At 44.6% G+C, this 27936-nt stretch overlaps 1 protein-coding gene across 2 annotated transcripts; it reads left to right on the top strand.

The window, feature by feature from the left end:
* Nucleotides 1–143: 143 nt before the first annotated feature.
* Nucleotides 144–21186, top strand: LOC120996551 (sialidase-3-like). Of its 2 annotated transcripts, XM_040426528.1 has the most exons (4): nt 144–184; nt 324–395; nt 11250–11463; nt 19907–21186. In XM_040426528.1, exons 3-4 carry the CDS (start codon nt 11266–11268, stop codon nt 20864–20866), a joined length of 1158 nt encoding a protein of 385 aa, XP_040282462.1. In that variant the 5' UTR covers nt 144–184; nt 324–395; nt 11250–11265; the 3' UTR covers nt 20867–21186. The 2 variants fall into 2 exon arrangements, with proteins under 2 accessions (XP_040282462.1, XP_040282461.1); XM_040426527.1 differs by lacking the exon at nt 144–184 and having other exon boundaries at nt 269–395.
* The last annotated feature ends 6750 nt before the right edge of the window (nt 21187–27936 follow it).

Raw genomic sequence — 27936 nt, 5'->3', positions numbered from 1 at the left:
GGTGGGTGCACAGCGCAGGAGGTGTACGGTACGAGGAAGTGCCCAGCACACACTGCAGCCAGTAGGAACTGTGGGAAGTTTTGGGAGTTTCCCATCTCCACTACAACAGAGGAGCAGCACATCTGCGGGCTGTCATCTCAGCGCAGGAACGGGACCAGCTGACACCAGAGAACACCAGCTGCAGGTCACGGCCAGGACAGGACCAGCTGACACCAGAGAACACCAGCTGCAGGTCACGGCCAGGACCAGCTGACACCAGAGAACACCAGCTGCAGGTCACGGCCAGGACTGGACCAGCTGACACCAGAGAACAGCAGCTGCAGGTCACGGCCAGGACAGGACCAGCTGACACCAGAGAACACCAGCTTCAGGACACATCCAGCACAGCAGAGACAGTAGGTTCATCATTATCTGTATTTCTTAAAGTGGCGTCCGTTCATTCAGACGTCAGTAGACGCTGTGGTCCGATATCTGCCTTGTCTACTGGCCAGTGACAGAAACAGGCGTTGACTTAAAATGTCTAAAAAAATTGCCAAAATCGCCCGTCATGCTTATTTAATGTGCACTGACGTTATTGAGCTCACCCTATAGACGATACTGACCCACTGAGGATGATGGGAGTGATGCTTCCCATGTAAAGGCTTAGGCATGTCACTTCTACTCCCAACAGAGATTGTGAGGTGACGATTGTTTTGATATTTAAGGAGCTCTCCACATTTAGAAATAAGTGTCCTTGTCACCCATAGCAACCAATCACATAGGGCCAGGAAAGTGAAAGAAAAACTCTGGTTGCTATGGGCGACGAGGACACATTGCCCATAGCAACCAACACACAAGGGTCAATGAGGAAGATTTATTTTAGGGGAGTGGCAAAGAGCTGTTGTAAAACTGGCACAAATGATTTGTTTACATATTTACCAGTCTGGCCGCCATTGGCATATTTGCTGTCTTTGTGATTCATTATTGGCGCCCTTTGGAGACTATATGGCTGAAATGTATGGAGATGATGTTCCTGCCACCGCCACCATCCCGGTGCTCCGGATGGAAATTTAAAGGGGAAGTGCAGGGAATGTAATAGGAATATATACTTAGCACAGTTTAGTAGAGGGGGCCCTCACCGCTGCCCAATATAAACACAGACGATAAGCTGGCAGGACGCTCAGTACAAAACCCATGACATCAGCGGCTGAGACAGGAAAACAGCACGTGTACCCTCACCACAAGCCAGACCTATTGTTATAAAGAGGGAAGGACTGGGGAAACTACAAGTCTCAGCATGCACATGGAATTCTGGTGCTTGTAGTTTTACTGTCTCTGATCTAAATCTAGAACAGTTCTTCTGTATAAAGGGTGAAATCTTTGGTCTCTGCCACGCCTTTCATATATATCCAGAATAATGTTCAAGAAACCCTCCATCACACCTCAGAAGGTATACATATCACAGATCACCCCCCCAAAACTAATACAGACCCAAGATCACCCCCCGAAACTAATACAGACCCCAGATCACCCCTCCCCTAAACTAATAAAGACCCCAGATAACACCCCCAACTAATACAGACCCCAGATCACCCCCCTCGAACTAATACAGACCCCAGATCACCCCCCTTGAACTAATACAGACCCCAGATAACACCTCCCCAACTAATACAGACCCCAGATAACCCGCCCAGCTAAAACAGACCCCAGATAACCCCCCCAAACTAATACAGAACCGAAATTCCCCCCTCCCAGAACTTATACAGACTCTAGATAACACCCCCAAACTAATACAGACCCCAGATAAGCCCGCCCAACTAATACAGAACCTACAGTCATGTGAAAAAATTAGGACACCCTTTGAAAGCATGTGGTTTTTTGTAACATTTTTAATAAATGGTTATTTCATCTCCGTTTCAACAATACAGAGAGATTAAAGTAATCCAACTAAACAAAGAAAACTGAAGAAAAGTCTTTTCAAGATCTTCTGTAAATGTCATTCTACAAAAATGCCTATTCTAACTGAGGAAAAAGATAGGACACCCTCACATGTATTCCCTCTTAAATTGGCTCAGATCTCACACAGGTATATCACACCAGGTGCACATAATTAGTAGATCGTTACTCTGCATGTTGAATGAGGCTTGCCCTATTTAAACCTCAGACATTTAGTTTGGTGTGCTCCTGACTGTTGAAGTGAGAGTGAGCACCATGGTGAGAGCAAAAGAGCTGTCAGAGGACTTCAGAAAAAAGATTGTAGCAGCCTATGAGTCTGGGAAGGGATTTAAAAAGATCTCAAAAGATTTTGAAACCAGCCATTCCACTGTCCGGAAGATAGTCTACAAGTGGAGGGCTTTCAAAACAACTGCCAACATGCCAAGGACTGGTCGCCCCAGCAAGTTCACCCCAAGAGCAGACCGCAAGATGCTAAAAGAGGTATCCAAAAACCCTAAAGTGTCATCTCGAGAACTACAGCAGGCTCTGGCTACTGTTGATGTAGAAGTACATGCCTCTACAATCAGAAAGAGACTGTACAAGTTTAACTTGCATGGGAGGTGTGCAAGGAGGAAACCTTTGCTTTCCAAGAGAAACATCGAGGCCAGACTGACATTTGCCAGCGATAAAGTTGACAAAGACCAGGACTTCTGGAATAATGTTCTTTGGACAGATGAGTCCAAAATTGAATTATTTGGACACAACAGCAGAGGACATGTTTGGCGTAAACCAAACACAGCATTCCAAGAAAAGAACCTCATACCAACTGTGAAGCATGGAGGTGGAAGTGTCATGGTTTGGGGCTGCTTTGCTGCAGCAGGACCTGGTCAGCTCACCATCATAGAATCCACGATGAATTCTACTGTGTATCAGAAGGTGCTTGAAGAACATGTGAGACCATCAGTTAGAAAATTAAAGCTGAAGCGGAACTGGACCATGCAACATGACAATGACCCAAAACATACTAGTAAATCAACCAAAGATTGGCTGAAAAAGAAGAAATGGAGAGTCCTGGAATGGCCAAGTCAAAGTCCAGATTTGAATCCCATTGAGATGCTGTGGGGTGACTTGAAAAGGGCTGTACGTGCAAGAAACCCCTCAAACATCTCACAGCTGAAAAAGTTCTGCATTGAGGAGTGGGGTAAAATTTCCTCAGACCGATGTCGAAGACTGGTAGATGGCTACAAGAACCGTCTCACTGCAGTTATTTCAGCCAAAGGAGGTAACACTCGCTATTAGGGGCAAGGGTGTCCTATCTTTTTCCTCAGTTAGAATAGGCATTTTTGTAGAATGACATTTACAGAAGATCTTGAAAAGACTTTTCTTCAGTTTTCTTTGTTTAGTCGGATTACTTTAATCTCTCTGTATTGTTGAAATGGAGATGAAATAACCATTTATTAAAAATGTTACAAAAAACCACATGCTTTCAAAGGGTGTCCTAATTTTTTCACAAGACTGTAGATCACCCCCCTGAACTAATACAGACCCCAGATTACCCCCCAGAACTAATACAGACCCCAGATAACACCCCACCCATCTAATACAGACCCCACATAACACCCCCCCAAACTAATACAAACTCCAGATCACACGCCTGGAACTAAAAAAGACCCCAGATCACACCCCTGGAACTAGTACAGACCCCAGGTCAAACCCCCCCAAAACTAATACAGACCCCAGATAACACCCCCCTAACTAAAACAGACCCCAGACAACACCCACCCCCCCTTCCCCCCCGCAACTAATACAGACCCCAGATCACACCCCGGAACTAATACAGACCCCAGATCAAGCCTCCGGAACTAGTACAGACCCCAGATAACACCCCACTGAACTAATAGGGACCCCACATAACACCCCCCCAAACTAATACAAACCCCAGATCACACGCCTGGAACTAAAAAAGACCCCATATCACACCCCCAGAACTAGTACAGACCCCAGATCAACCCACCCAACTAATACAGACCCTAGATAACACACCCCAACTAATACAGACCCCAGATCACACCCCTAGAACTAGTACAGACCCCAGGTCAAACCCCCCCAAAACTAATACAGACCCCAGATAACACCCCTCCCCAACTAATACAGACCCCAGACAACATCCCCCTAACTAAAACAGACGCCAGATAACACCCCCCCCCCCCCCCCGCAACTAATACAGACCCCAGATCACACCCCGGAACTAGTACAGACCCCAGATCAAGCCTCCGGAACTAGTACAGACCCCAGATAACCCCCCTAACTAATACAGACCCCATATAACACCCCCCCCCCCCCCAACAAATACAGAACCCAGATCACCCTTCAAAACTAATACAGACCCCAGATCACCCCTCCGGAACTAATACAGACCCCAGATCACACTGCTGGAATTAATACAAACCCCAGATCACACCCCCCAACTAATACATACCCTAGATAACACCCCCCCCAACTAACACAGACCCCAGATCACACCCAAGAACTAGTACAGACCCCAGATAGCACCCCCCAACAAAAACAGACCCCAGATCACCTCCCCAAACTAATATAGACCCCGGATTACTCCTCGGAACTAATACTGACCCCAGATAACACCCCCAAACTAATACAGACCCCAGATAAGCCCCCTCCCCAACAAATACAGAACCCAGATCACCCCTTTCCTAAACTAATAGAGACCCCAGATTACCCCCCCCCCGTAACTAATACAGACCCCAGATAGCACCCCCCCCCAACTAATATAGACCCCAGATCACACCCCCAGAACTAACACAGACCTCAGATCACACCCCTGGAGCTAGTAAAGACCACAGATGAAACCCCTGAACTAATACAGACCCCAGATCACCCCCCTGGAACTAATAAAGACCCCAGATAACCCCCCTAACAACTAATACAGATCCCAGATCACACCCCCGTAACTAACACAGACCACAGATCACAGCCATGGAACTAATACAGACCCCAGATCAAACCCCCCCAACTAATACAGAACCAAGATCACCCCCCCTCCCCCGAACTAATACAGAACCCAGAAAACACACCTCCCCAACTAATACAGACCCCCAGATAACACCCCCCTCCAACTAATACAGACCTCAGATCACACCCCGGGAACTAGTACAGACCCCAGATCAAAACCTCCCCCCCAACTAATACAGACCCCAGAATACCCCCCGGAACTAACACAGACCACAGATCACAGCCATGGAACTAATACAGACCCCAGATCAAACCCCCCCAACTAATACAGAACCAAGATCACCCCCCCTCCCCCGAACTAATACAGAACCCAGAAAACACACCTCCCCAACTAATACAGACCCCCAGATAACACCCCCCTCCAACTAATACAGACCACAGATAACACCCCACCGAACTAATACAGACCACAGATCACACCAACCCAAACTAATACAGACCCGAGATCACACCCTCCCTCCTCCCAAGTAATACATACTCTAGTTAACACCTCTGAATTAATTCAGGCCCCCTCCCCCCAAACTAATACAGACCCCAGATCACACCCCCGGAACTAATACAGACCCCAGATAATACCCCCCAACTAATCCAGACCCCAGATCACCCCCCCGGAACTAACACAGACCCCAGATCACACCCCTGGAAGTACAGACCCCAGATCAAACTCGCCCAACTAATACAGACCCCAGATCACCCCCCTGGAACTAATAAAGACCCCAGATAACCCCCCCTCCCAACTAATACAGACCCCAGATCACCCCCCCGTAACTAACACAGACCACAGATCACACCCCCAGAACTAGTACAGACCCCAGATCAAAACCTCCCCCCAACTAATACAGACCCTAGATCACCCCCCCCGTAACTAACACAAACCACAGATCACACCCCCAGAACTAGTACAGACCCCAGATCAAAACCTCCCCCCAACTAATACAGACCCCAGATCAGCCACCCGGAACTAATACAGACCCCAGATAACACCCTCCAACTAATACAGACCCCAGATAACACCCCCGAACTAATACAGACCTCAGATCACACCCCCCCAAACTAATACGGACCCAGATCACCCCCGAACTAATACAGACCCCAGATCACACCCCTGGAACTAATACAGACCCCAGATAATACCCCCCCCCCCCCCAACTAATACAGACCCCAGATAATACCCCCCAACTAATACAGACCCCAGATCACACCCCCGGACATAACACAGACCCCAGATCACATCCCCAGAACTAGTACAGACCCCAGTTAAATCCCCCCCAACTAATACAGACCCCAGATCACAGCCATGTAACTAATTCAGACCCCAGATACACCCCCCCCCCGTAACTAATACAGACCCCATATCTCACCGCCTTTCCCGAACGAATACAGACTCTATACCAGACTACAGACTTTAGTACACACTACTCCTTAATTCAGACTCAAAAATAAACTACAGTACCTCTTAATACTGACCTCAAACTAGACTACCCTTTAATACAGATGCCAGACTACCACTTAATACACACTCCAGACCACACTAGTCCTTAAATCACATCTCAGACTATCCTTTACTACAGATCCCAGAGGAACTATCTCTGCAGACCTCAGCCTGGTTGCCTTGGGGTCAGGATTTTTCTACGGTGGTTCCAGGGAATGCAGAGGACTGCTGAAATGGTGGTGAATTTACTCAGTGCTTGGAGATCTGCTGGATCTTCCAGGAGATCTCCCCTTTTCCCAAGAGTCTCCTGGTCATTCTGGTAGAGTTGACATTTATGGTCAGAAGACCCTGCGAACCATCAGAAGAAACCAGACATTCATGGGGATTGGGATTATTTGATTAGAACATTTATAATATTAGAAATTTCAGACCTGACGCCATAGACGGCCTCACAGACCACTCAGCGCTCTCTGCTCTGGACTCTGTTTATTCTATGAAGGGTAGGATCTTGGCACAGAGCTCTCCTGCCAGGGAACATGGCCACATTTATCTTCCGGCTTCATAATACAGAGAAGGAAAATATCTTTGTCTACAACAGAACAGAAAGTAATCACATTACATCACTGCACGTCCCAACCACACAGATACCGCAGCTTAAAGGGAAAGAGATAGATAATAGATAGATAATAGATAGATAATAGATAATAGATAGATAGATAGATAATAGATAGATAATAGATAGATAGATAATAGATAGATAATAGATAATAGATAGATAATAGATAGATAATAGATAGATAGATAGATAGATAATAGATAGATAATAGATAGATAGATAGATAGATAATAGATAGATGATAGATAGATAGATAATAGATAGATAATAGATAGATAGATAATAGATAATAGATAGATAATAGATAGATAGATAATAGATAGATAGATAGATAGATAATAGATAGATAGATGATAGATAGATAATAGATAGATAATAGATAGATAGATAATAGATAGATAATAGATAGATAGATAGATAGATAATAGATAGATAATAGATAGATAGATAATAGATAATAGATAGATAATAGATAATAGATAGATAATAGATAGATAGATAATAGATAATAGATAGATAATAGATAATAGATAGATAATAGATAGATAGATAATAGATAGATAGATAATAGATAATAGATAGATAATAGATAGATAGATAGATGATAGATAGATAGATAGATGATAGATAGATAGATAATAGATAGATAAATAGATAGATAGATAATAAATAGATAATAGATAGATAAAAGCAATTCCAGGCTTGTGAGCAGCACAGCGAGCCAAGTAGAAGTTGGGTGCCAGCGGTTATTGGAGCGATCCGATCTGCACTTCCTCATGTAAAAAAAATGGTGACTTTATTGCGTTGGTGAAATAAAATCACAATTCTTTTTACTTGAGAAAGTGCCGTGAATTACTTTTTTTGTAGATAGATAGAAATTAGTGTTGGGCACGAATATCGCCACTTTGAGAATTCACGAAGATTTAGAATATAGTGATATATATTCGTAATTTCGAATATTCTCGATATTTTTTTTCCATCAGTAACCTCCCTTCTTGCTTGTGGGCCAATGAGAAGGCTGCAATGTCTTTGTCTGAGCTTAGCAACATCCCTAGCAACCAATAGGAAAGTTGTCTACCCCTTACTATATAAGAACCTCCCCAGCAGCCACTTTCTAGTTTTTTTGCAGTTCTGGCAGAGAGAGCAGTGACGTTGCTGTGCTCTGTGCTTTCCTGTGTCATTACAATAGATAGTTAGTTCGCTTATTTACACTGCCTGTCCAAAAACAAAATTTGCCACCTGGATTTAACTAAGCAGATAGTTCTGAGCCTCCTATTGGATAATTACTGCATGGGGGCGATTATCTTTCAGCTGCAATAAGTTATTTAACCCCAATCGGTGCAATGAGCTGCTTCCTATTTCTTAAACAACCGTGTCGAAAGACACATCTCGTGGTCGTGGAAAAGATGTTAGTCTGTCTGAGAAGGGTCAAATCACTGGTATGCATCAAGCAGAGAAAACATCTAAGGAGATTGTAGAAACTACTAAAATTGGGTTAAGAACTGTCCAACGCATTATTAATAACTGGAAGGATAGTGGGGACCCATTGTATTCGGGGAAGAAATGTATCGGGGAAAAAATCCTGAATGATCGTGATCGGTGATCACTTAACGTTTGGTTAAATCAAATCGAAGAAAAACAACAGTAGAACTCAGGGCTATGTTTAATAGCTATGTTCAGGGCTATGTTTAATAGTGAAAGTAAGAGCATTTCCACACGCACAATGTGAAGGGAACTCAAGGGATTGGGACTGAACAGCTGTGTAGCCGTAAGAAAACCACTAATCAGTGAGGAAACCAGAAAAAAGGCTGCAATTTGCTCGGGAGCATAAAGATCGGACTCTGGAGCAATGGAAGAAGGTCCTGTGGTCTGAGGAGTCCAGATTTACCCTGTTCCAGAGTGATGGGCGCATCACTTTTTTTTGTGGTGACTTAGTTTTTGGACAGTGTATAACACAGATAGTTAGTTGGAGATAGTCAGTGTAGGTTAGATCCTGATATAGTGTAGCTGATAGGTCCCAGTGCAGGGTGTTAGGTAGTGTGATCGGTTCTGCTGTCCATACATACATGCTACAGACATAGTACTGTGATGTCACAACAATACATAGTGCACCAATCAGTAATATCTACTCAGACCTGATAAAATATGAAGTTTCACGTATTGCGCCAAAATAATTGCCGATTAGCGCAATTACGAATGTATTGGAGCACTCTATCTGCATATAAAGCTATTGTAATGTTCTGACGTGCCAACCATTGTCTTCAGTCTCAGGAAACTTCTAGCAGCTTAAAAAATGTAGCAAAAGTGACCCACGCCTGTATTGCGCGCTCAATCCGCGCACATTACATTGTCGATTTTCGCAATCAAGAAAATATTTGTGAATTCTCAAATATATGACTAATATTCGCCCCAAATATCGAAAATTCTAATATTGCTCCTGCCGGTCATCACTAATAGATATGAGATAGATAGATAGATACAGTGAGGAACAGAAGTATTTGAACACCCTGCAGTTTTGCAAGTTCTCCCCCTTAGAAATCATGGAGGGGTCTGACATTCACATTATAGGTACATTCCCACTCCGAGAGACAGGATAAAAAATAAATAATCAGGAAATCACATTGTATGATTTTTAAAGAATGTATTTGTCTCGCACGGCTGAACATAAGTATTTGAACACCTGAGAAAATCAGTGTTAATATTTGGTACAGAAGCCTTTGTTTGCAGTTACAGAGGTCAGACGTTTCCTGTAGTTCTTGACCAGGTTTGCACACACTGCAGCAGGGGTTTTGTCCCACTCCTCCACACAGATCTCCTCTAGATCTGTCAGGGTTCGGGGCTGTCGCTGAGCAACACGGAGTTTCAGCTCCCTCCAAAGATGTTATATTGGGTTTAGGTCTGGAGACTGGCTAGGCCACTCCAGAACCTTGATATGCTTCTTCCGGAGCCACTCCTTGGTTATCCTGGCTGTGTGCTTCGGGTCGTTGTCCTGTTGGAAGACCCAGCCACGACCCATCTTCAATGCTCTGACTGAGGGAAGGAGGTTGGTGCTCAAAATCTCACAATAAATGGCCCCATTCATCCTCTCCTTTATACAGTGCAGCCGTACTGTCCCCTTCACATAAAAGCCCCCCCAAAGCATGATGTTACCACCTCCATGCTTCACAGTAGGGATGGTGTTCTTGGGATACAACTCATCCTTCTTTTTCCTTAAAACACGACGAGTGAAGTTTAGACCAAAATGTTCTACTTTGGTGTCATCTGACCACATGACTTTCTCCCCGGCCTCCTCTGGATCATCCAGATGGTCATTGGCAAACTTCAGACCTGGGCCTGGACATGTGATGACTTGAGCAGGGGAACCTTCCGTGCAATGCATGATTTGAAACCATGACGGCGTAGGGTTCTACCGACAGTGACCTTTGAGACTGTGGTCCCATCTCTCTTCATGTCATTGACCAGCTCCTCCCTTGTAGTTCTGGGCTGATTCCTCACCTTTCTTATCATCAGTGATACCCCACGTGGTGAGATCTTGCATGGAGCCCTAGTCCGAGGGAGACTGACAGTCGTCTTTAGCCTCTTCCATTTTCTAACAATTACTCCAACAGTGGATCTATTTTCACCAAGCTGCTTGGCAATTGCCCCGTAGCCCTTTCCAGCCTTGTGGAGGTCCACCATTTTGTCTCTGGTGTCTTTTGACAGCTCTTTGGTCTTGCCCATGGTAGTAGTTGGCGTCTGACTGACTATGGGGTGGACAGGGGTCTTTAAAGAGCTCAGACAGGTGCTACTAAGTTAGATTAATGAGTGGAGTAGAGGTGGACTTTTTAAAGGCACAGTAACAGGTCTTTGAGAGCCAGAATTCTTGCTGTTTCTTAGGTGTTAAAATACTTATGTTCAGCCGTGCAAAACAAAGAAATTCTTTAAAAATCATACAATGTGATTTCCTGAATTTTTTATATTTTTTTTATCCTGTCTCAGAGTGGGAATGCACCTACAATGTGAATTTCAGACCCCTCCAGGATTTCTAAGCGGGAGAACTTGCAAAATCACAGGGTGTTCAAATACTTCTGTTCCTAACTGTAGATAGATAGATAAGAGATAGATATGAGAAATGATAGATAGACAATAGATAGATAGATAAGAGATAGATACTGGATCCTCGGGGTTTGCCGCTTTCATGCTTGTACTTCATGGTATTGCTCTCCTGTACTTCTCGGACAGTCCGTTAGGTGACCATGTTCTACGTTCCTCTTCTAGAACTGTTGTCGCCGCCATGAAGGCCACACAACCCGAGAGGACGCCGCTGTTCAAGAAGGAGTCCAGCGGCTGTGTGTACCGGATCCCCTCCCTCATCTACATCACAGGGGAGAACGTGTTCCTGGCATTCGCAGAGAAGCGTAAGAGCGAGACCGATGATGAGGCAGAGAGCGTGGTGATGAGGAGAGGGATCTACAAGACCGGATATGTGTCTGTAAGTCATGTGCGGAGCTCTCGTGGATGTCACCCAGCGTCCCCCCACCACTGTTCATCTCCTCTAAGGATTTGTATACTCAGCCAGGCTCCATTATGTATAATACATAAAATAAACCAACTTTACAAACATCTGTGGTTCTGTGCACGCAGCTCCTATGTAGACGTATGTGTCGCCATGGTTACAGACTACAAACAAACCCTGTGTAGTCGCATCTGTATTATGCTGTATGGTGGAAAAAAGCAGGAGACGGAATGCACATAGATCTGCATAGTTGCTGTTTACACAAAATGGTAGATGTACAGGGAGTGCAGAATTATTAGGCAAGTTGTATTTTTGAGGATTCATTTTATTATTGAACAACAACCATGTGCTCAATGAACCCAAAAAACTCATTAATATCAAAGCTGAATATTTTTGGAAGTAGTTTTTAGTTTGTTTTTAGTTTTAGCTATTTTAGGGGGATATCTGTGTGTGCAGGTGACTATTACTGTGCATAATTATTAGGCAACTTAACAAAAAACAAATATATACCCATTTCAATTATTTATTTTTACCAGTGAAACCAATATAACATCTCAACATTCACAAATATACATTTCTGACATTCAAAAACAAAACAAAAACAAATCCGTGACCAATATAGCCACCTTTCTTTGCAAGGACACTCAAAAGCCTGCCATCCATGGATTCTGTCAGTGTTTTGATCTGTTCACCATCAACATTGCGTGCAGCAGCAACCACAGCCTCCCAGACACTGTTCAGAGAGGTGTACTGTTTTCCCTCCTTGTAAATCTCACATTTGATGATGGACCACAGGTTCTCAATGGGGTTCAGATCAGGTGAACAAGGAGGCCATGTCATTAGATTTTCTTCTTTTATACCCTTTCTTGCCAGCCACGCTGTGGAGTACTTGGACGCGTGTGATGGAGCATTGTCCTGCATGAAAATCATGTTTTTATTGAAGGATGCAGACTTCTTCCTGTACCACTGCTTGAAGAAGGTGTCTTCCAGAAACTGGCAGTAGGACTGGGAGTTGAGCTTGACTCCATCCTCAACCCGAAAAGGCCCCACAAGCTCATCTTTGATGATACCAGCCCAAACCAGTACTCCACCTCCACCTTGCTGGCGTTTGAGTCGGACTGGAGCTCTCTACCCTTTACCAATCCAGCCACGGGCCCATCAAGACTCACTCTCATTTCATCAGTCCATAAAACCTTAGAAAAATCAGTCTTGAGATATTTCTTGGCCCAGTCTTGACGTTTCAGCTTGTGTGTCTTGTTCAGTGGTGGTCGTCTTTTAGCCTTTCTTACCTTGGCCATGTCTCTGAGTATTGCACACCTTGTGCTTTTGGGCACTCCAGTGATGTTGCAGCTCTGAAATATGGCCAAACTGGTGGTAAGTGGCATCTTGGCAGCTGCACGCTTGACTTTTCTCAGTTCATGGGCAGTTATTTTGCGCCTTGGTTTTTCCACGCGCTTCTTGCGACCCTGTTGACTATTTTGAATGAAACGCTTGATTGTTCGATGATCACGCTTCAGAAGCTTTGCAATTTTAAGAGTGCTGCATCCCTCTGCAAGATATCTCACTATTTTTGACTTTTCTGAGCCTGTCAAGTCCTTCTTTTGACCCATTTTGCCAAAGGAAAGGAAGTTGCCTAATAATTATGCACACCTGATATAGGGTGTTGATGTCATTAGACCACACCCCTTCTCATTACAGAGATGCACATCACCTAATATGCTTAATTGGTAGTAGGCTTTCGAGCCTATACAGCTTGGAGTAAGACAACATGCATAAAGAGGATGATGTGGTCAAAATACTCATTTGCCTAATAATTCTGCACTCCCTGTATACTCACAGTGGCCTCTATTTTTTCTAAAATTTTCGATCAGTTAGGGCAATAGTCAAAATTGTTTGCACATACCACGATGTAGAGGATTGTAGCCCAGGTGGCCTTGCGGCTATTGTATATTGCCCATATTTATGTAGTTTAAAACTTTCTTATGGATTTAGTGTTACGATCCGTCATCATTTTCAACATCCCTGCTTGCTGTCAGCGAATAGAGACACTCTTGTTTATAATCTGAAAGCTTATCCTGAGGGTTTGATATTGTGGCAGGGGTGACATACACTGTAGAAGCGCATGGCGGGATCTTCCTGTAAGATCTGGAGTCAAATTCTGAAAGTAAAAGTTCAATTATCCAGCAGTTGATAATCTGGAACTCCCGATGGTCTGGACCTGCAGAAATGGGATTGAGGATGATTTGCAGTTTGAATCTGGGAAATCAAATAGTCCAGAGCTCCTGCAATTGCCAGACTATCGGAATTTTACTGTAATGCTCTGGAAAGCCAAGACAACCGATCTGCCCTCGATTAAAAACCACCGGGGCATTCACCCAGCTCTTCTAGTGCCCTGAATGTAAGCAGGAGAAGGGCATGGGGGGGGGTATAGTAATCTGTGAGTGTTTTAGATTTTATATCAAATATAATATTTTTAATATATTATATAATACTTTTTGTACATTTTTAAATAATGTATTTAGATATTTTTAGAGCAATGTATATATAGTTTATATTTTTTTATAGTTTATATCTATATTTTATATATTTTTTAAATAATTTATGTATAGTTTGTAGTTTTCTTATAGCAATGCATATATAATTTATCTTTTTTTTAAAATTATTTATGGTATATAGATTTTATAATAATTTATATACATTTTATAGATTTGTATAGCAATTTATGTATATGTTGATCACTGACTGAAGGAACGTCGTGTAAAGGATAAAAAAAACACCTTTATTTATAATTCTTAAAATGAATAAACGGGAAGGAGCAAACAAAACTCAACCTAAATAAATGACCTTATAGTTGATAAACATCTGCCCATATGATGTGAGACCGACTGATAAAACGCACCGCCAGCTGTAGCACGTTATAGTCGCGAGATTTCCACGTGGGTACAATGCGTGATGTGAATTCATTTCTATGGGGCTGTGCAAACGAGCGGTAATTTTCACGCATCACTTGTGCGTTGCGTTAAAATCGCAGCATGCTCTATATTCTGCATTTTTCATGCAACGCAGGCCCCATAGAAGTGAACGGGGCTGCGTGAAAATCGCAAGCATCCGCAAGCAAGTGAGGATGCGGTGCGATTTTCACGCACGGTTGCTAGGAGACGATCGGGATGGAGACCCGATCATTATTATTTTCCCTTATAACATGGTTATAAGGGAAAATAATAGCATTCTGAATACAGACTGCATAGTGCAATAGCGCTGGAGGGGTTAAAAAAAAATATTATAATAATTTAACTCCCCTTAATCCACTTTTTCGCGCAGCCGGCATCTCCTTCTGTCTTCATCTTTGCTGTAGGAAAAGGACCTGTGGTGACATCACTGCGCTCATCACATGGTCCAGTACCATGGTGATGGACCATGTGATGAGCGCAGTGACGCATTAAAGGACCTATTCCTACTGCACAGCAAAGAAGAAGACAGAAGAGATGCCGGCTGCGCGAACAAGTGGATTAAGGTGAATTAAATTATTATTATTATTATTGTACTATGCATTCTGTATTCAGACTGCTATTATTTTCCCTTATAACCATGTTATAAGGTAAAATAATACAATCTACACAACACAGATCCCAAACCAGAACTTCTGTGAAGAAGTTCGGGTTTGGGTACCAAAAATGCCGATTTTCCTCACGCGCGTGCAAAACGCATTAAAATGTTTTGCACTCGCGCGGAAAAATCGCAACGCACCCGCATCTTATCCGGGCAAAAACCATGACGCCCGTGTGAAAGAGGCCTTATTGTCCTAAAGCTTCTGGAAGAGGAAAGAGCACTGTACAATAAAAATACCCAGTTGCTTCAGGAACAGATCACAGGAACTAATAAGTTTTCAGATAATCCAGACTTTGCTCACGAGGAATTGATCTTGCAGCCGACAATTGAGCGTTTTACAGCCCAGTTGAAAGAACGTAAGCACTCCCAATTTCTGAGAGATACCTCCGATTTTAGGGAGGGACGTGTCTTGGACTTTGGGGCTTAAACTGAGAAAACCCTTGAGACTGAGACCGAACCGTCGTCGTCTGAGGGCGAGACCGAATGTGAAGGGGTTTCCCACTCAACCTCTCAATACCCCATTTTTTTTCATTCAGGGAGAGATCTAGAAGTAGAGGAGGTAGGGGGTAGGAGACCAAGACAGAGTGGGGGTTTTTAGGGACACCCCACTGATACCATATGCTTTGAGGGACAGGAACAACCAATAATGTGTCTGGAGAGGGGATGGTCTGGCACTGGGTATAAGCAAAATATTGTACATATCCCCCAAAAAACGGATGCATTACAGATAGAGATGTCGCGAACATAAAATTTTCCGTTCGCGAACGGCGAACGTGAATTTCCGCAAGTGTTCCCGAACGGTCGAACCGCCATAGACCTCAATAGGCAGGCGAATTTTAAAACCCACAGGGACTCTTTCTGGCCACAATAGTGATGGAAAAGTTGTTTCAAGGGGACTAACACCTGGACTGTGGCATGCCGGAGGGGGATCCATGGCAAAACTCCCATGGAAAATTACGTAGTTGACGCAGAGTCTGGTAAGTTGAATTTGCAATGCGATTAATATAACCTGCATTAATCGCATTGCGAATTCAACTTAGAGCTGGGTTCCTAATGGTTGTATTGCTAGAATTGACGAATATAACGGATATAGCGCTATATTCTCAATCTTCATTATATCCTAGCAATACAACCATTAGGAACTCGGATCTAAGTTGAATTCGCAATGCGATTAATATAACCTGTATTAGGCTGAGTTCACACTTGCGTTGTCCGGATCCGGCGTGTACTCCACTTGCCGGAATTACACTCCGGATCCGGAAAAACGCAAGTGTACTGAAAGCATTTGAAGACGGAACCGTCTTCAAAATGCTTTCAGTGTTACTATGGCAGCCAGGACGCTATTAAAGTCCTGGTTGCCGTAGTAGTAGTGGGGAGCGGGGGAGCAGTATACTTAACGTCCGTGCGGCTCCCGGGGCGCTCCAGAATGACGTCAGAGCGCCCCATGCGCATGGATGACGTGTCCAATGTGATCACATGATCCATGCGCTTGGGGCGCCCTGACGTCACTCTGGAGCGCCCGGGGAGCCGCACGGACGGTAAGTATGCTGCTCCCCCGCTCCCCGCTCCACTTTACCATGGCTGCCAGGACTTTAGCGTCCCGGCAGCCATGGTAACCATTCAGAAAAAGCTAAACGTCGGGTCCAGCAATGCGCCAAAACGACGTTTAGCTTAAGGCCGGATCCGGATCAATGCCTTTCAATGGGCATTAATTCCGGATCCGGCCTTGCGGCAAGTGTTCCGGATTTTTGGCCGGAGCAAAAAGCGCAGCATGCTGCGGTATTTTCTCCGGCCAAAAAACGTTCCGGTCCGGAACTGAAGACATCCTGATGCATCCTGAGCGGATTTCTCTCCATTCAGAATGCATTAGGATAAAACTGATCAGGATTCTTCCGGCATAGAGCCCCGACGACGGAACTCAGCGCCGGAACACAAGAACGCAGGTGTGAAAGAGCCCTTTAGGCTGAGTTCACACGAGCGTGTCCGGATAAGGTCCGGATGCGTTGCGGCAAACCCGCGCGAGTAGGTACCCAATTGTAGTCAGTTTTGACTGCGATTGCGTTCCGTTGTTCAGTTTTTATCGCGCGGGTGCAATGCGTTTTGCACGTGCGTGATAAAAAACTGACTGTGGTACCCAGACCCGAACTTCTTCACAGAAGATCGGGTTTGGGTTAGGTGTTGTGTAGATGTTATTATTTTCCCTTATAACATGGTTATCAGGGAAAATAATAGCATTCTTTAATACAGAATGCATAGTAGGTGGTCAATTGAGGGTTAAAAAATAAAAAAAATAATTAACTCACCTTCTCCTCTTGATCGCGTAGCTGCCGGTCTCTTCTTACTTCTTTAATCATGAGCTGCCGGCTAAAGGACCTGTGGTGACGTCAGATCACATGGTCCAATCACATGGTCCATCACCGTGATCTGACGTCACCACAGGTCCTTTAGCCGGCAGCTCATGATTAAAGAAGTAAGAAGAGACCGGCAGCTACGCGATCAAGAGGAGAAGGTGAGTTAATTATTTTTTAACCCTCAATTGACCACCTACTATGCATTCTGTATTAAAGAATGCTATTATTTTCCCTGATAACCATGTTATAAGGGAAAATAATAACATCTACACAACACCGAACCCGCGCGATAAAAACTGAACATTTTCCACCTGCACTGTGGATGTTTACATGGTGTGTTCAATAAAAACATGGTAACATTTAACTCTTTGTGTGTTATTAGTTTAAGCAGACGGTGATTGTCTATTGTTGTGACTTAGATGAAGATCAGATCACATTTTATGAGCAATTTGTGCAGAAATCCATATCATTCCAAAGGGTTCACATACTTTTTCTTTCAACTGTATATATATATATATATATATGAGACTAGCAAAAGGACCCGGCTTCGCTCGGGTATATTTAATCTATTTCATCTATATCAATGTTTTTTGTGTGTCGTTAAAAGATAGACAGTATCCCCCTTAACAGTGAACTCCACAGCCCCTCACCCCTTAAAGGGCTTCTGTCACTCCACTAAACTCATTTTTTTTTTCAGCGGCATCCTCCATTCATAAGGACGCCCCCTCCTCATGTTGATTGACAGGGCCAGCCAATGCGCTCGTCCTCTGACTGGCCCTGTCTGCGTTTTTAAATCTCGCGCCGGTCTTCAGTTGGCGCAGGCGCACTGAGTGGAGGACGCTCGCTCGGCCGCTCCATCCTCAGTGCGCCTGCGCACATGTGACGTCATCCGCGCAGGCGCACTGAGGATGGAGCGGCCGAGCGAGCGTCCTCCACTCAGTGCGCCTGCGCCAACTGAAGACCGGCGCGAGATTTAAAAACGCAGACAGGGCCAGTCAGAGGACGAGCGCATTGGCTGGCCCTGTCAATCAACATGAGGAGGGGGCGTCCTTATGAATGGAGGATGCGGCCGCCCTACCTGCTGCTAGAGGGGTAATTTGCATATTATAAAAGTCCGTTTTTTTTACATAACTACTGAACCAAACTGAGTGATATCCCTATATATTGAGAAATCGCAGCATAAGGATTTTAAGGAGACAAAAAAAAATATGAGTTTAGTGGAGTGACAGAAGCCCTTTAACACTGACCCCCCCCTAATGCCCCACCTCCTTAAAATGGGACCTCCACAGCAGCCCGCCCCTTTAACAGTGAGTTTCACAGCAACCCCCACTCCCTTGACATTGACCTCCTCAGGGGGCCGCCCCCTTAACAGTGACCTATACAGCACCACGCCCCTTAACACTGACCTCCGTAGGGGACTGTCCCCTTATCTATGACCTCCACAGCACCCGTCCCTTTAACAGTGATCTCCACAGTACCCCGCTCCCTTAACAGTGACCTCACAGTACCCTGCTGACTTAACAGTGACCTCCACAGCAGATGCCCCTTTAATAGTGGCCCCTCCCACTTTAACAGTTACCTCCACAGTGTCAGCCCCTTTAACAGTGACCTCCACAGCGGCCTGCCCCCTTAACAGTAAAATCCACAGTGAACGCCCCTTTAACAGTGACCTCCACAGTTCCTGCGCCTTCAACAGTGATCTCCACAGCAGCTGCCCCTTTAATAGTGACCCCCACAGCAGCTGCCCCTTTAATAGTGGCCCCTGCCCCCTTAACAGTGACCTCCACAGCACCCTGCCCCTGACATTTTGTCGTACCAATTTTGCGAAACAATTTTTATAATGATAGTCTATGGTGTCGCACTGAGACACAACAGTCGCAAAAAATCCATCCAAGATGGATGCATGTAGCAGCATAGTTGTGTCGTGCGACTTATTGTCGCCGTGTAGCCCTGGCCTAAAGCTGACCTACAGCAAAGAAGAAAAATGGCTGGGTTGTTATGGAAACCTGGAGTAAAACTGTGTGTATGTGGAGACTAAGGGCCTGCGAGCTTCTATTGGCTGATAAGGGTCATGTGACCGTGTGTATGGCAGTTGGGATATAAGTGAAAGACTTGCAGGCTTCTATTGGCTAATGCAGGTCATTTTTTTGGGACTATCTCAGAAACCGTACGTCCTAGAGAGCTGAGCCCCGGTCTAACACCTTCCCGGACACCTGATGTACCTGTGTGTAAAGAACAGACAGAAACTCATAGATATATATATACACACACACACACATTTGTATAACTATATTGCGTTTAGATTTTAAAATTTTGTATATTTTTTTATTTATTCTGTAGATTTGTAAGATATATATACATGTTATTGATTTTTATAACAATTTACTACACTTTTGTAGATCTTTATAAGAATTTATAATATTTTTATACATTTTGATAATAGTTTTCCTTGTTTTTAGTGGGAAGGTCTCCAAAGTTTACACGACATCTGCCTGAAAAATCACCGTATGATTAACCCCTGCCCGGTCTATGAAGAGGCCACCAAGACTCTGTTCCTCTTCTTCAACTGCATTCCCAGCGGGGTGACTGAAGAACGCATGAGAAAGTGGGGGAACTGCTCCAAGCTGTGCTACTCCACCAGCACGGACTGCGGGAAGACATGGAGCAGCTCCACAGACATCACGGACGTGACCAGCGGCATCAGGAATCTGGCCACTTTCTTCGTGTCTCCTGGTCACGGCATCCAGACCCAATGTGGGAAACTCGTGGTCCCAGCCTATGTGTATGTCGCCAAATTTTGGTGCATACGCTGGTGGTCCTCCAAAGCCCAAGCTTTTTATATCTACAGTGAGGACCAAGGCAACCGGTGGAGTGTATCAGAACGGATCGAAAAACACGAGTGCGGCGAATCTCAACTTGCAGAAATCGTGTCCGAAGACGGTCAGAAAATGCTGTACTGCAACGCACGGAGCCCATCCAAGAAACGCGTGGAGGCGCTGATGCTGAACGTCGGAGGGGAATTTAAGATCGCTGAAAAAAGTCGCAAATTAAAGGAGTCCGAGAAGGGTGGGTGCTCCGGCAGTGTTTTGGGTTTCCCAGGTCTGGAACAGCCAGGACAAGAGCGCCGCCACTGGCTGCTCTTCTCACACCCGACAAAGAAAGACCGCAGAGATCTTGGCATCTATCTGAACAAGTCACCGCTTATGTCTGAGGCCTGGTCCAAGCCATGGGTCATTCATGATGGCCCGTCTGGATACTCGGATCTCGCTGATATTAAGGACGCCAATACCTTTGCAATCCTGTTTGAAAGCGGAGCTGAGACGCCTTATGAGGAGATCAACTTCTGTCTCTTTACTGTGGAAGATGTCTTAGAAAATATCAACAAGAAGAAAAGCTTGTTTGCCCTATTCAGGAAGTGACGAGAACCAAATGACGTTCCAACCTAAAATCAAAAATCCCTAAAAAAATAAAATACAAAAACTGGAGGCTCCCCCTACTGTCAAATAGTAAGAAAGTCTCTTCAGATATTTTAAATCAGTTCCTTGGAAAGCTGAGGGAAAACCAACATGGCCGCTCTTTTTAACAGGGATGCCCCCCACCTAGGTTATTTCAATCACAAGTAATACATATGATACGATTGAAGGTAGACATCTTCAGTTAATACAATTAATTGGAATCATATTCCCTCAGGACGTCTACTTATTTATCTCCTTCAGTGATTTAGACCTTCTAAATAAACACGGACCCTGAAGAGGGGGTTTTTGTCTCTTGGAAAATGGAGATTTATGTATATATCCGTTTTCCATCCCTTCTTTTCTATTCCTAGCAAATTGCCTTTGTTTCCCATACAACCCGATTATCCTGTGTAAAATTACACCTCTTCCAGTCCTTCATACAGTGGCGGAAATAATTATTTGACCCCTCACTGATTTTGTAAGTTTGTCCAATGACAAAGAAATGAAAAGTCTCAGAACAGTATCATTTCAATGGTAGGTTTATTGTAACAGTGGCAGATAGCACATCAAAAGGAAAATCGAAAAAATAACTTTAAATAAAAGATAGCAACTGATTTGCATTTCATTGAGTGAAATAAGTATTTGAACCCCTACCAACCATTAAGAGTTCTGGCTCCCACAGAGTGGTTAGACACTTCTACTCAATTAGTCACCCTCATTAAGGACACCTGTCTTAACTAGTCACCTGTATAAAAGACACCTGTCCACAGAATCAATCAATCAAGCAGACTCCAAACTCTCCAACATGGGAAAGACCAAAGAGCTGTCCAAGGATGTCAGAGACAAAATTGTAGACCTGCACAAGGCTGGAATGGGCTACAAAACCATTAGCAAGAAGCTGGGAGAGAAGGTGACAACTGTTGGTGCGATTGTTCGAAAATGGAAGGAGCACAAAATGACCATCAATCGACCTCGCTCTGGGGCTCCACGCAAGATCTCACCTCGTGGGGTGTCAATGGTTCTGAGAAAGGTGAAAAAGCATCCTAGAACTACACGGGAGGAGTTAGTTAATGACCTCAAATTAGTAGGGACCACAGTCACCAAGAAAACCATTGGAAACACATTACACCGCAATGGATTAAAATCCTGCAGGGCTCGCAAGGTCCCCCTGCTCAGGAAGGCACATGTGCAGGCCCGTCTGAAGTTTGCCAATGAACACCTGAATGATTCAGAGAGTGACTGGGAGAAGGTGCTGTGGTCTGATGAGACCAAAATAGAGCTCTTTGGCATTAACTCAACTCGCTGTGTTTGGAGGAAGAAAAATGCTGCCTATGACCCCCAAAACACCGTCCCCACCGTCAAGCATGGGGGTGGAAACATTTTGCTTTGGGGGTGTTTTTCTGCTAAGGGCACAGGACAACTTATTCGCATAAACGGGAAAATGGACGGAGCCATGTATCGTGAAATCCTGAGCGACAACCTCCTTCCCTCTGCCAGGAAACTGAAAATGGGTCGTGGATGGGTGTTCCAGCACGACAATGACCCAAAACATACAGCAAAGGCAACAAAGGAGTGGCTCAAGAAGAAGCACATTAAGGTCATGGAGTGGCCTAGTCAGTCTCCGGACCTTAATCCAATCGAAAACCTATGGAGGGAGCTCAAGCTCAGAGTTGCACAGAGACAGCCTCGAAACCTTAGGGATTTAGAGATGATCTGCAAAGAGGAGTGGACCAACATTCCTCCTAAAATGTGCGCAAACTTGGTCATCAATTACAAGAAACGTTTGACCTCTGTGCTTGCAAACAAGGGTTTTTCCACCAAGTATTAAGTCTTTTTTTGTTAGAGAGTTCAAATACTTATTTCACTCAATGAAATGCAAATCAGTTGCTATCTTTTATTTAAAGTTATTTTTTCGATTTTCCTTTTGATGTGCTATCTGCCACTGTTACAATAAACCTACCATTGAAATGATACTGTTCTGAGACTTTTCATTTCTTTGTCATTGGACAAACTTACAAAATCAGTGAGGGGTCAAATAATTATTTCCGCCACTGTATATCTCAGGAACAACACACAACCCTCGCAGATACTTATATATAAAAATAGTTTACTGATAACATGGAGATGACAAAGCAATGGGCATTATACATAGAGATACAGATAACACAATACATAGAGGACACCACCAGACACAGCCGCCTCCGTTCCTGTGCACCCTGGATGCTAAGCAAATGTGGCTAATAATGTGTATGTATATACAGTATATCCAGAGTCTACCAATATACAGTCTACTGGATCTACTCTACACCTCCAGTACCTGACCATTAGTACATGTACATATAGAGACTCATGCATAAACAGCATATAATCTAACTGGTAATACAATTGCAGACTGCTAATATCTATATGTACACATATAAAGTCTACTGGGATATTATACTTATATACATACCCACATACGCACACATATAACTTAGCTTGCTCCTGCATCCATCGGTGTCCAGGAAGAGAAGCCCCCGCCTCACTCCCAACTTTCACCTATATCTTGCTGTGTCCCAGCCCCCCACCATAGACTCCACCCTGTGACCACCCAAATATCTCCCCCCATCTCTTGGTCAAGAGGATGTTGTTCAACTGCCTAGGATATGCTAACAAGGGACACAATGCTACTGGCCATACTGAATGGGTGAATACCACTGGGTCCAATTATTAGGCATATTTGTGTGGTCATCAGGATGAGGTTCTGGCTGAAAGCCATATTTCCCTTAACAGACCCTCAACAGGCCCCTTAAATAAACTTTGACCCCAGATGCAATCCTTATCAAAATATAGACCCTTGACCAGACCCTCTAAATACAAAACCCAGACCAGACCCAGAGAATAAATACAAACTCTAGGCCAGACATCTACCTAAAATACAGACCCCCATATCAGACCCTTAAATAGCAAAAACCCCAGACCAGACCCCTAAACAACTACAGATCCTAAATTAGACCCCTAAATAACTACAGACTCTAGACCAGATCCCTAAAAAAATTACAGATTCTAGACATGACCCCTAACTAACTACAGACCCCAGTCCAGGCCTCTAAATAACCACAGACCCCTAAATAACTGCAGACCCCAGACCAGACCCCTAAGGAGATACAGATTCTAGACCAGGCCACTAAATATCTACATATAATAGACTTGACTCCTAAATGATTACAGACCACAGACCAGACCCCTAAATAATTGTAGAGCCTAGACCAGACCCCTAAATAACTATAGACTCCAGAGAAGATCCCTAAATAACTACAGTCTCTAGACCGGACCTCTACATACCCACCGACCCGAGAACAGACCCCTAAATAACTACTGACTCTAGATAAAACCACTAAATAACTACAGACCCTAGACTAGACCCCTAAATAACTGCAGACCCCAGACCAGACCCCTAAATAACTACAGACCCCAGACCAGACCCCTAAATAACTACAGACCCCAGACCAGACCCATAAATAACTACAGACCCCAGACCAGACCCATAAATAACTACAGACCCCAGACCAGACCCATAAATAACTACAGACCCTAGACCAGACCTCTAAATAAATAACTACAGACGACTAAATAACTACAGATTCTAGAAGAGACCCCTATATAACTATAGACCCAAGACCAGACACATAAATAACTGCAGCCCCCAGACCAGACCCCTAAATAACTACAGACTCTAGATTAGACCTCTAAATAACTATAGACCCAGACCCCTCAATAATTGTAGACCCTAGACCAGACTCCTAAATAAGTAGACCATACACCACACCCTTAAATAACTACAGACACTAGACCAGATCCCTAAAAAAAAAAACAGATTCTGGACATGACCCCTAAATAACTACAGACCCCAGTCCAGGCCTCTAAAGAACTACAGGCTCTAGACCAGACCACTGAATAACTACAGATCCTACACCAGACCCATAAATAACTACAGAGCCTACATCAGACCACTAAATAACTGCAGCCCCCAGACCAAACCCCTAAATAACTAGACTCTAGACAAGACCCCTAAATAAATAAAAACTACAGACTCTAGATTAGACCTCTAAATAACCATAGACCCAGACCCCTCAATAATTGTACACCCTAGACCAGACTCCTAAATAAGTAGACCATACACCAGACCCCTAAATAACTACAGACTTTAGACCAGATCCCTAAAAAAAAAAAAAACCTGCAGATTCTAGACATGACCCCTAAATAACTACAGGCTCTAGACCAGACCCCTGAATAAGTACAGATCCTACGCCAGACCCCTAAATAACTGCAGCCCCAGACCAAACCCCTAAATAACTAGACTCTAGACAAGACCCCTAAATAAATACAGACCCTAGACCAGACCTCTAAATAACTGCAGACTTTGGACTAGACCTCTAAATCGGTAGAGACCCCAGATCAGACCCCTAAATAACTGCACACCCTGGACCAGACCTCTAAATAACTTTAGACCGTACACCAGACCCTTAAATAACTATAGACACCAGACAAGACCCTCTAAATAACTATAGACCCTAGACCAGACCTCTAACTACATGCAGACACCAGACCAGACCTCTAAATAACTACAAACTACAGAATAAATTGACTACTAATTGAATTACATCTAAATTTGCCGCCTTATCGGAGAACACTTCCATTTGACAATCTGCATTCTGGGACAGATGGGTGAGGCCATATTGGTTGTCACCCACCTTTCCCAAACTTTTGAACATTACATCTTCCTATTCATTCGGCGATGCAATTTAGCAGAGATCTGTGAGAAATATTGTCTTCTGACCTGATTGGATTCCTAAAATGATTGCACAAAAGAGCTTCATCGAACAAGGTCACTGATGGAATAAGTATGTGACCCCCTAAGATCAGGTCAGGTGTGGGTGCCAAGTTCAATCAATTGTACAGAAAATTGGGGTTGACTGATATCATCCAATCAAAATTGTATGCCGATCCTCAAGGGCGGAGCCTCCTGTGCATAAATCGGGTTATTTCTATTATTACTGTCGGTTATAATGATTATGCAGATTAAGGCTCATTTCTGCCACTTTCTAACAGGCTTTCTGTTTCAACTTCTCACCGGTTTCCAAATGTCTGCTTGCTGTCAATGAATGAGAACATTCTTGATGCTAAAGGTTTTGTTACATCCAGTCTAAACTTATCTGCAGCACCAATCTCTCTCCTATCCTGATGGTTTGTTACAGTGTATCGGCGCAGGTGACATGGCTCAGCCAGGAGAACAGGCTGTTTACCTAGCAGACAATTGTAACAAACCCTCAGCTGTATTAGGTCAGGACAGGTATTTAAGCCTCTGAATGTTCCCTTCTCTGACAGTAAGCGGAGATCTTACAAACGGTGAGAAATCAGAACACGCAGCAAATGCTTTGAACGGATTCTGCCTGACCTGGGGTTCTTTGGCTGCTGCAAAACTACCACCCCCAGCTTGCCCTGAGAGATGCTGGTTGCCAGGGTATGCTGGGAGTTGTAGTTTTGCAACTGCCGACAGCCACAAGTTGGGGGGCACGGATGGAAGCCCTAGAACAGCTAATTAACCCCTTACCCCCCAGGAATCTCTGAATGTCATGTATATTCTGTACTAACTGGTGATTTCTAAATGTTCCTATTTTAGTGATATATAATATAAACCCTGGAACATATTGTGGAGGTGTATACGGTATACGCAGGAGACACCGCAATAAATGAGCGTCCAGTCAGGATCTTATTTTATATAATGAGTTGTCTTCAGTGGTGGCTTCCTTTATACCTATCCATGCTTTACACTGCAGCTCTGCTGTATTAAGGCACAGCAATGGTCGTTGTCTGCAGCTCTGCTACATTGTTTGGTGCGAGTCTGTCGTCTGAAATCCACCTTCAAACTCATCAGAGGCTGCTGCTCTGCCCCTCCCCCATACTTTACACGGCAACTGTGCTCCATTGGAAAACCATCAAGAAAAGGAACTCCACCTTAGCTGCCTTGTCTCATCAGGGGCACTGGCTGCTGCTCTGTCCCTCTCCTGTGCTTTACACTGCAGCACTGCTCTATTAAAGAAACACTATGATCAGTGGCAGCAGCTCAGCTACATTATTTGTTGAGATTGAAATCCACCTCTCTACTGTAACTCATCAGAGGCTCAGACTGCAGCTCTGCCCCTTCCCCCTGCTTTACACTGCAGCATTGCTTGGTCACGTGACTACATGAGGCCAGGGGTTGATTTTCCCATGTTCCCAGATGTGGCAGCATACAATACCGATCTATATGTGGCTCCGGAGGAGGAAGGAAACACCTCTCAGGACTGTATAGACTGAGGAAGACGTCTCTATTTTTCTTTTTTCAGAGTCGGCAGAGGCGACATTCTTATATCGGACGTCTCAAGGTCACATGAAGGTCGGAGAGCGCAAAAAGTGCCAAAATAGCCAAAGTGTCAGCACTGCATAAACAACTGGTCACCAGGTGGTAGATGACCGGCATACCCGCTCCCACTGGGGCTGCCATCACCGGGACACCAGCCATATGGGGGTTATGATGGCATAACTGGGCACACATGCCATTAAAGAATGCAGTAATGCCAGTCCCTGCACCGATGTCACCACCCTGACCCTGTGCCAGTCCCTGCACCGATGTCACCACCCTGACCCTGTGCCAGTCCCTGCACCAATGTCACCACCCTGACCCTGTGCCAGTCCCTGCACTGATGTCACCACCCTGACCCTGTGCCAGTCCCTGCACCGATGCCTCCACCCTGACCCTGTGCCAGTCCCTGCACCGATGCCTCCACCCTGACCCTGTGCCAGTCCCTGCACCGATGCCTCCACCCTGACCCTGTGCCAGTCCCTGCACCGATGCCTCCACCCTGACCCTGTGCCAGTCCCTGCTCTAATGCCTCCGCCCTGTGCCAGTCACTCTGGACTGCGCCACCCAGACAATCCCATTGATTCCCAATAACACCAGTTGCAAATGCGCCCGCTGCTATTATTTTCTTACTCTGTAACGTCCGATTTTC

The sequence above is a fragment of the Bufo bufo genome, chromosome 3 (assembly GCF_905171765.1).
Source record: "Bufo bufo chromosome 3, aBufBuf1.1, whole genome shotgun sequence".
Lineage (NCBI taxonomy): Eukaryota > Metazoa > Chordata > Amphibia > Anura > Bufonidae > Bufo > Bufo bufo.
Note: the sequence above shows the minus strand (reverse complement) of the source record. Positions and strands in the feature narration are given on the sequence as shown.

Bases quoted from the DNA above. Each gene is read 5' to 3' on its own strand.
- LOC120996551 (XM_040426528.1), top strand. From the start codon at position 11,266: ATGAAGGCCACACAACCCGAGAGGACGCCGCTGTTCAAGAAGGAGTCC. The intron at 11,464-19,906 runs GTAAGTCATGTG...CCTTGTTTTTAG, and splicing joins ACAAGACCGGATATGTGTCT to TGGGAAGGTCTCCAAAGTTT.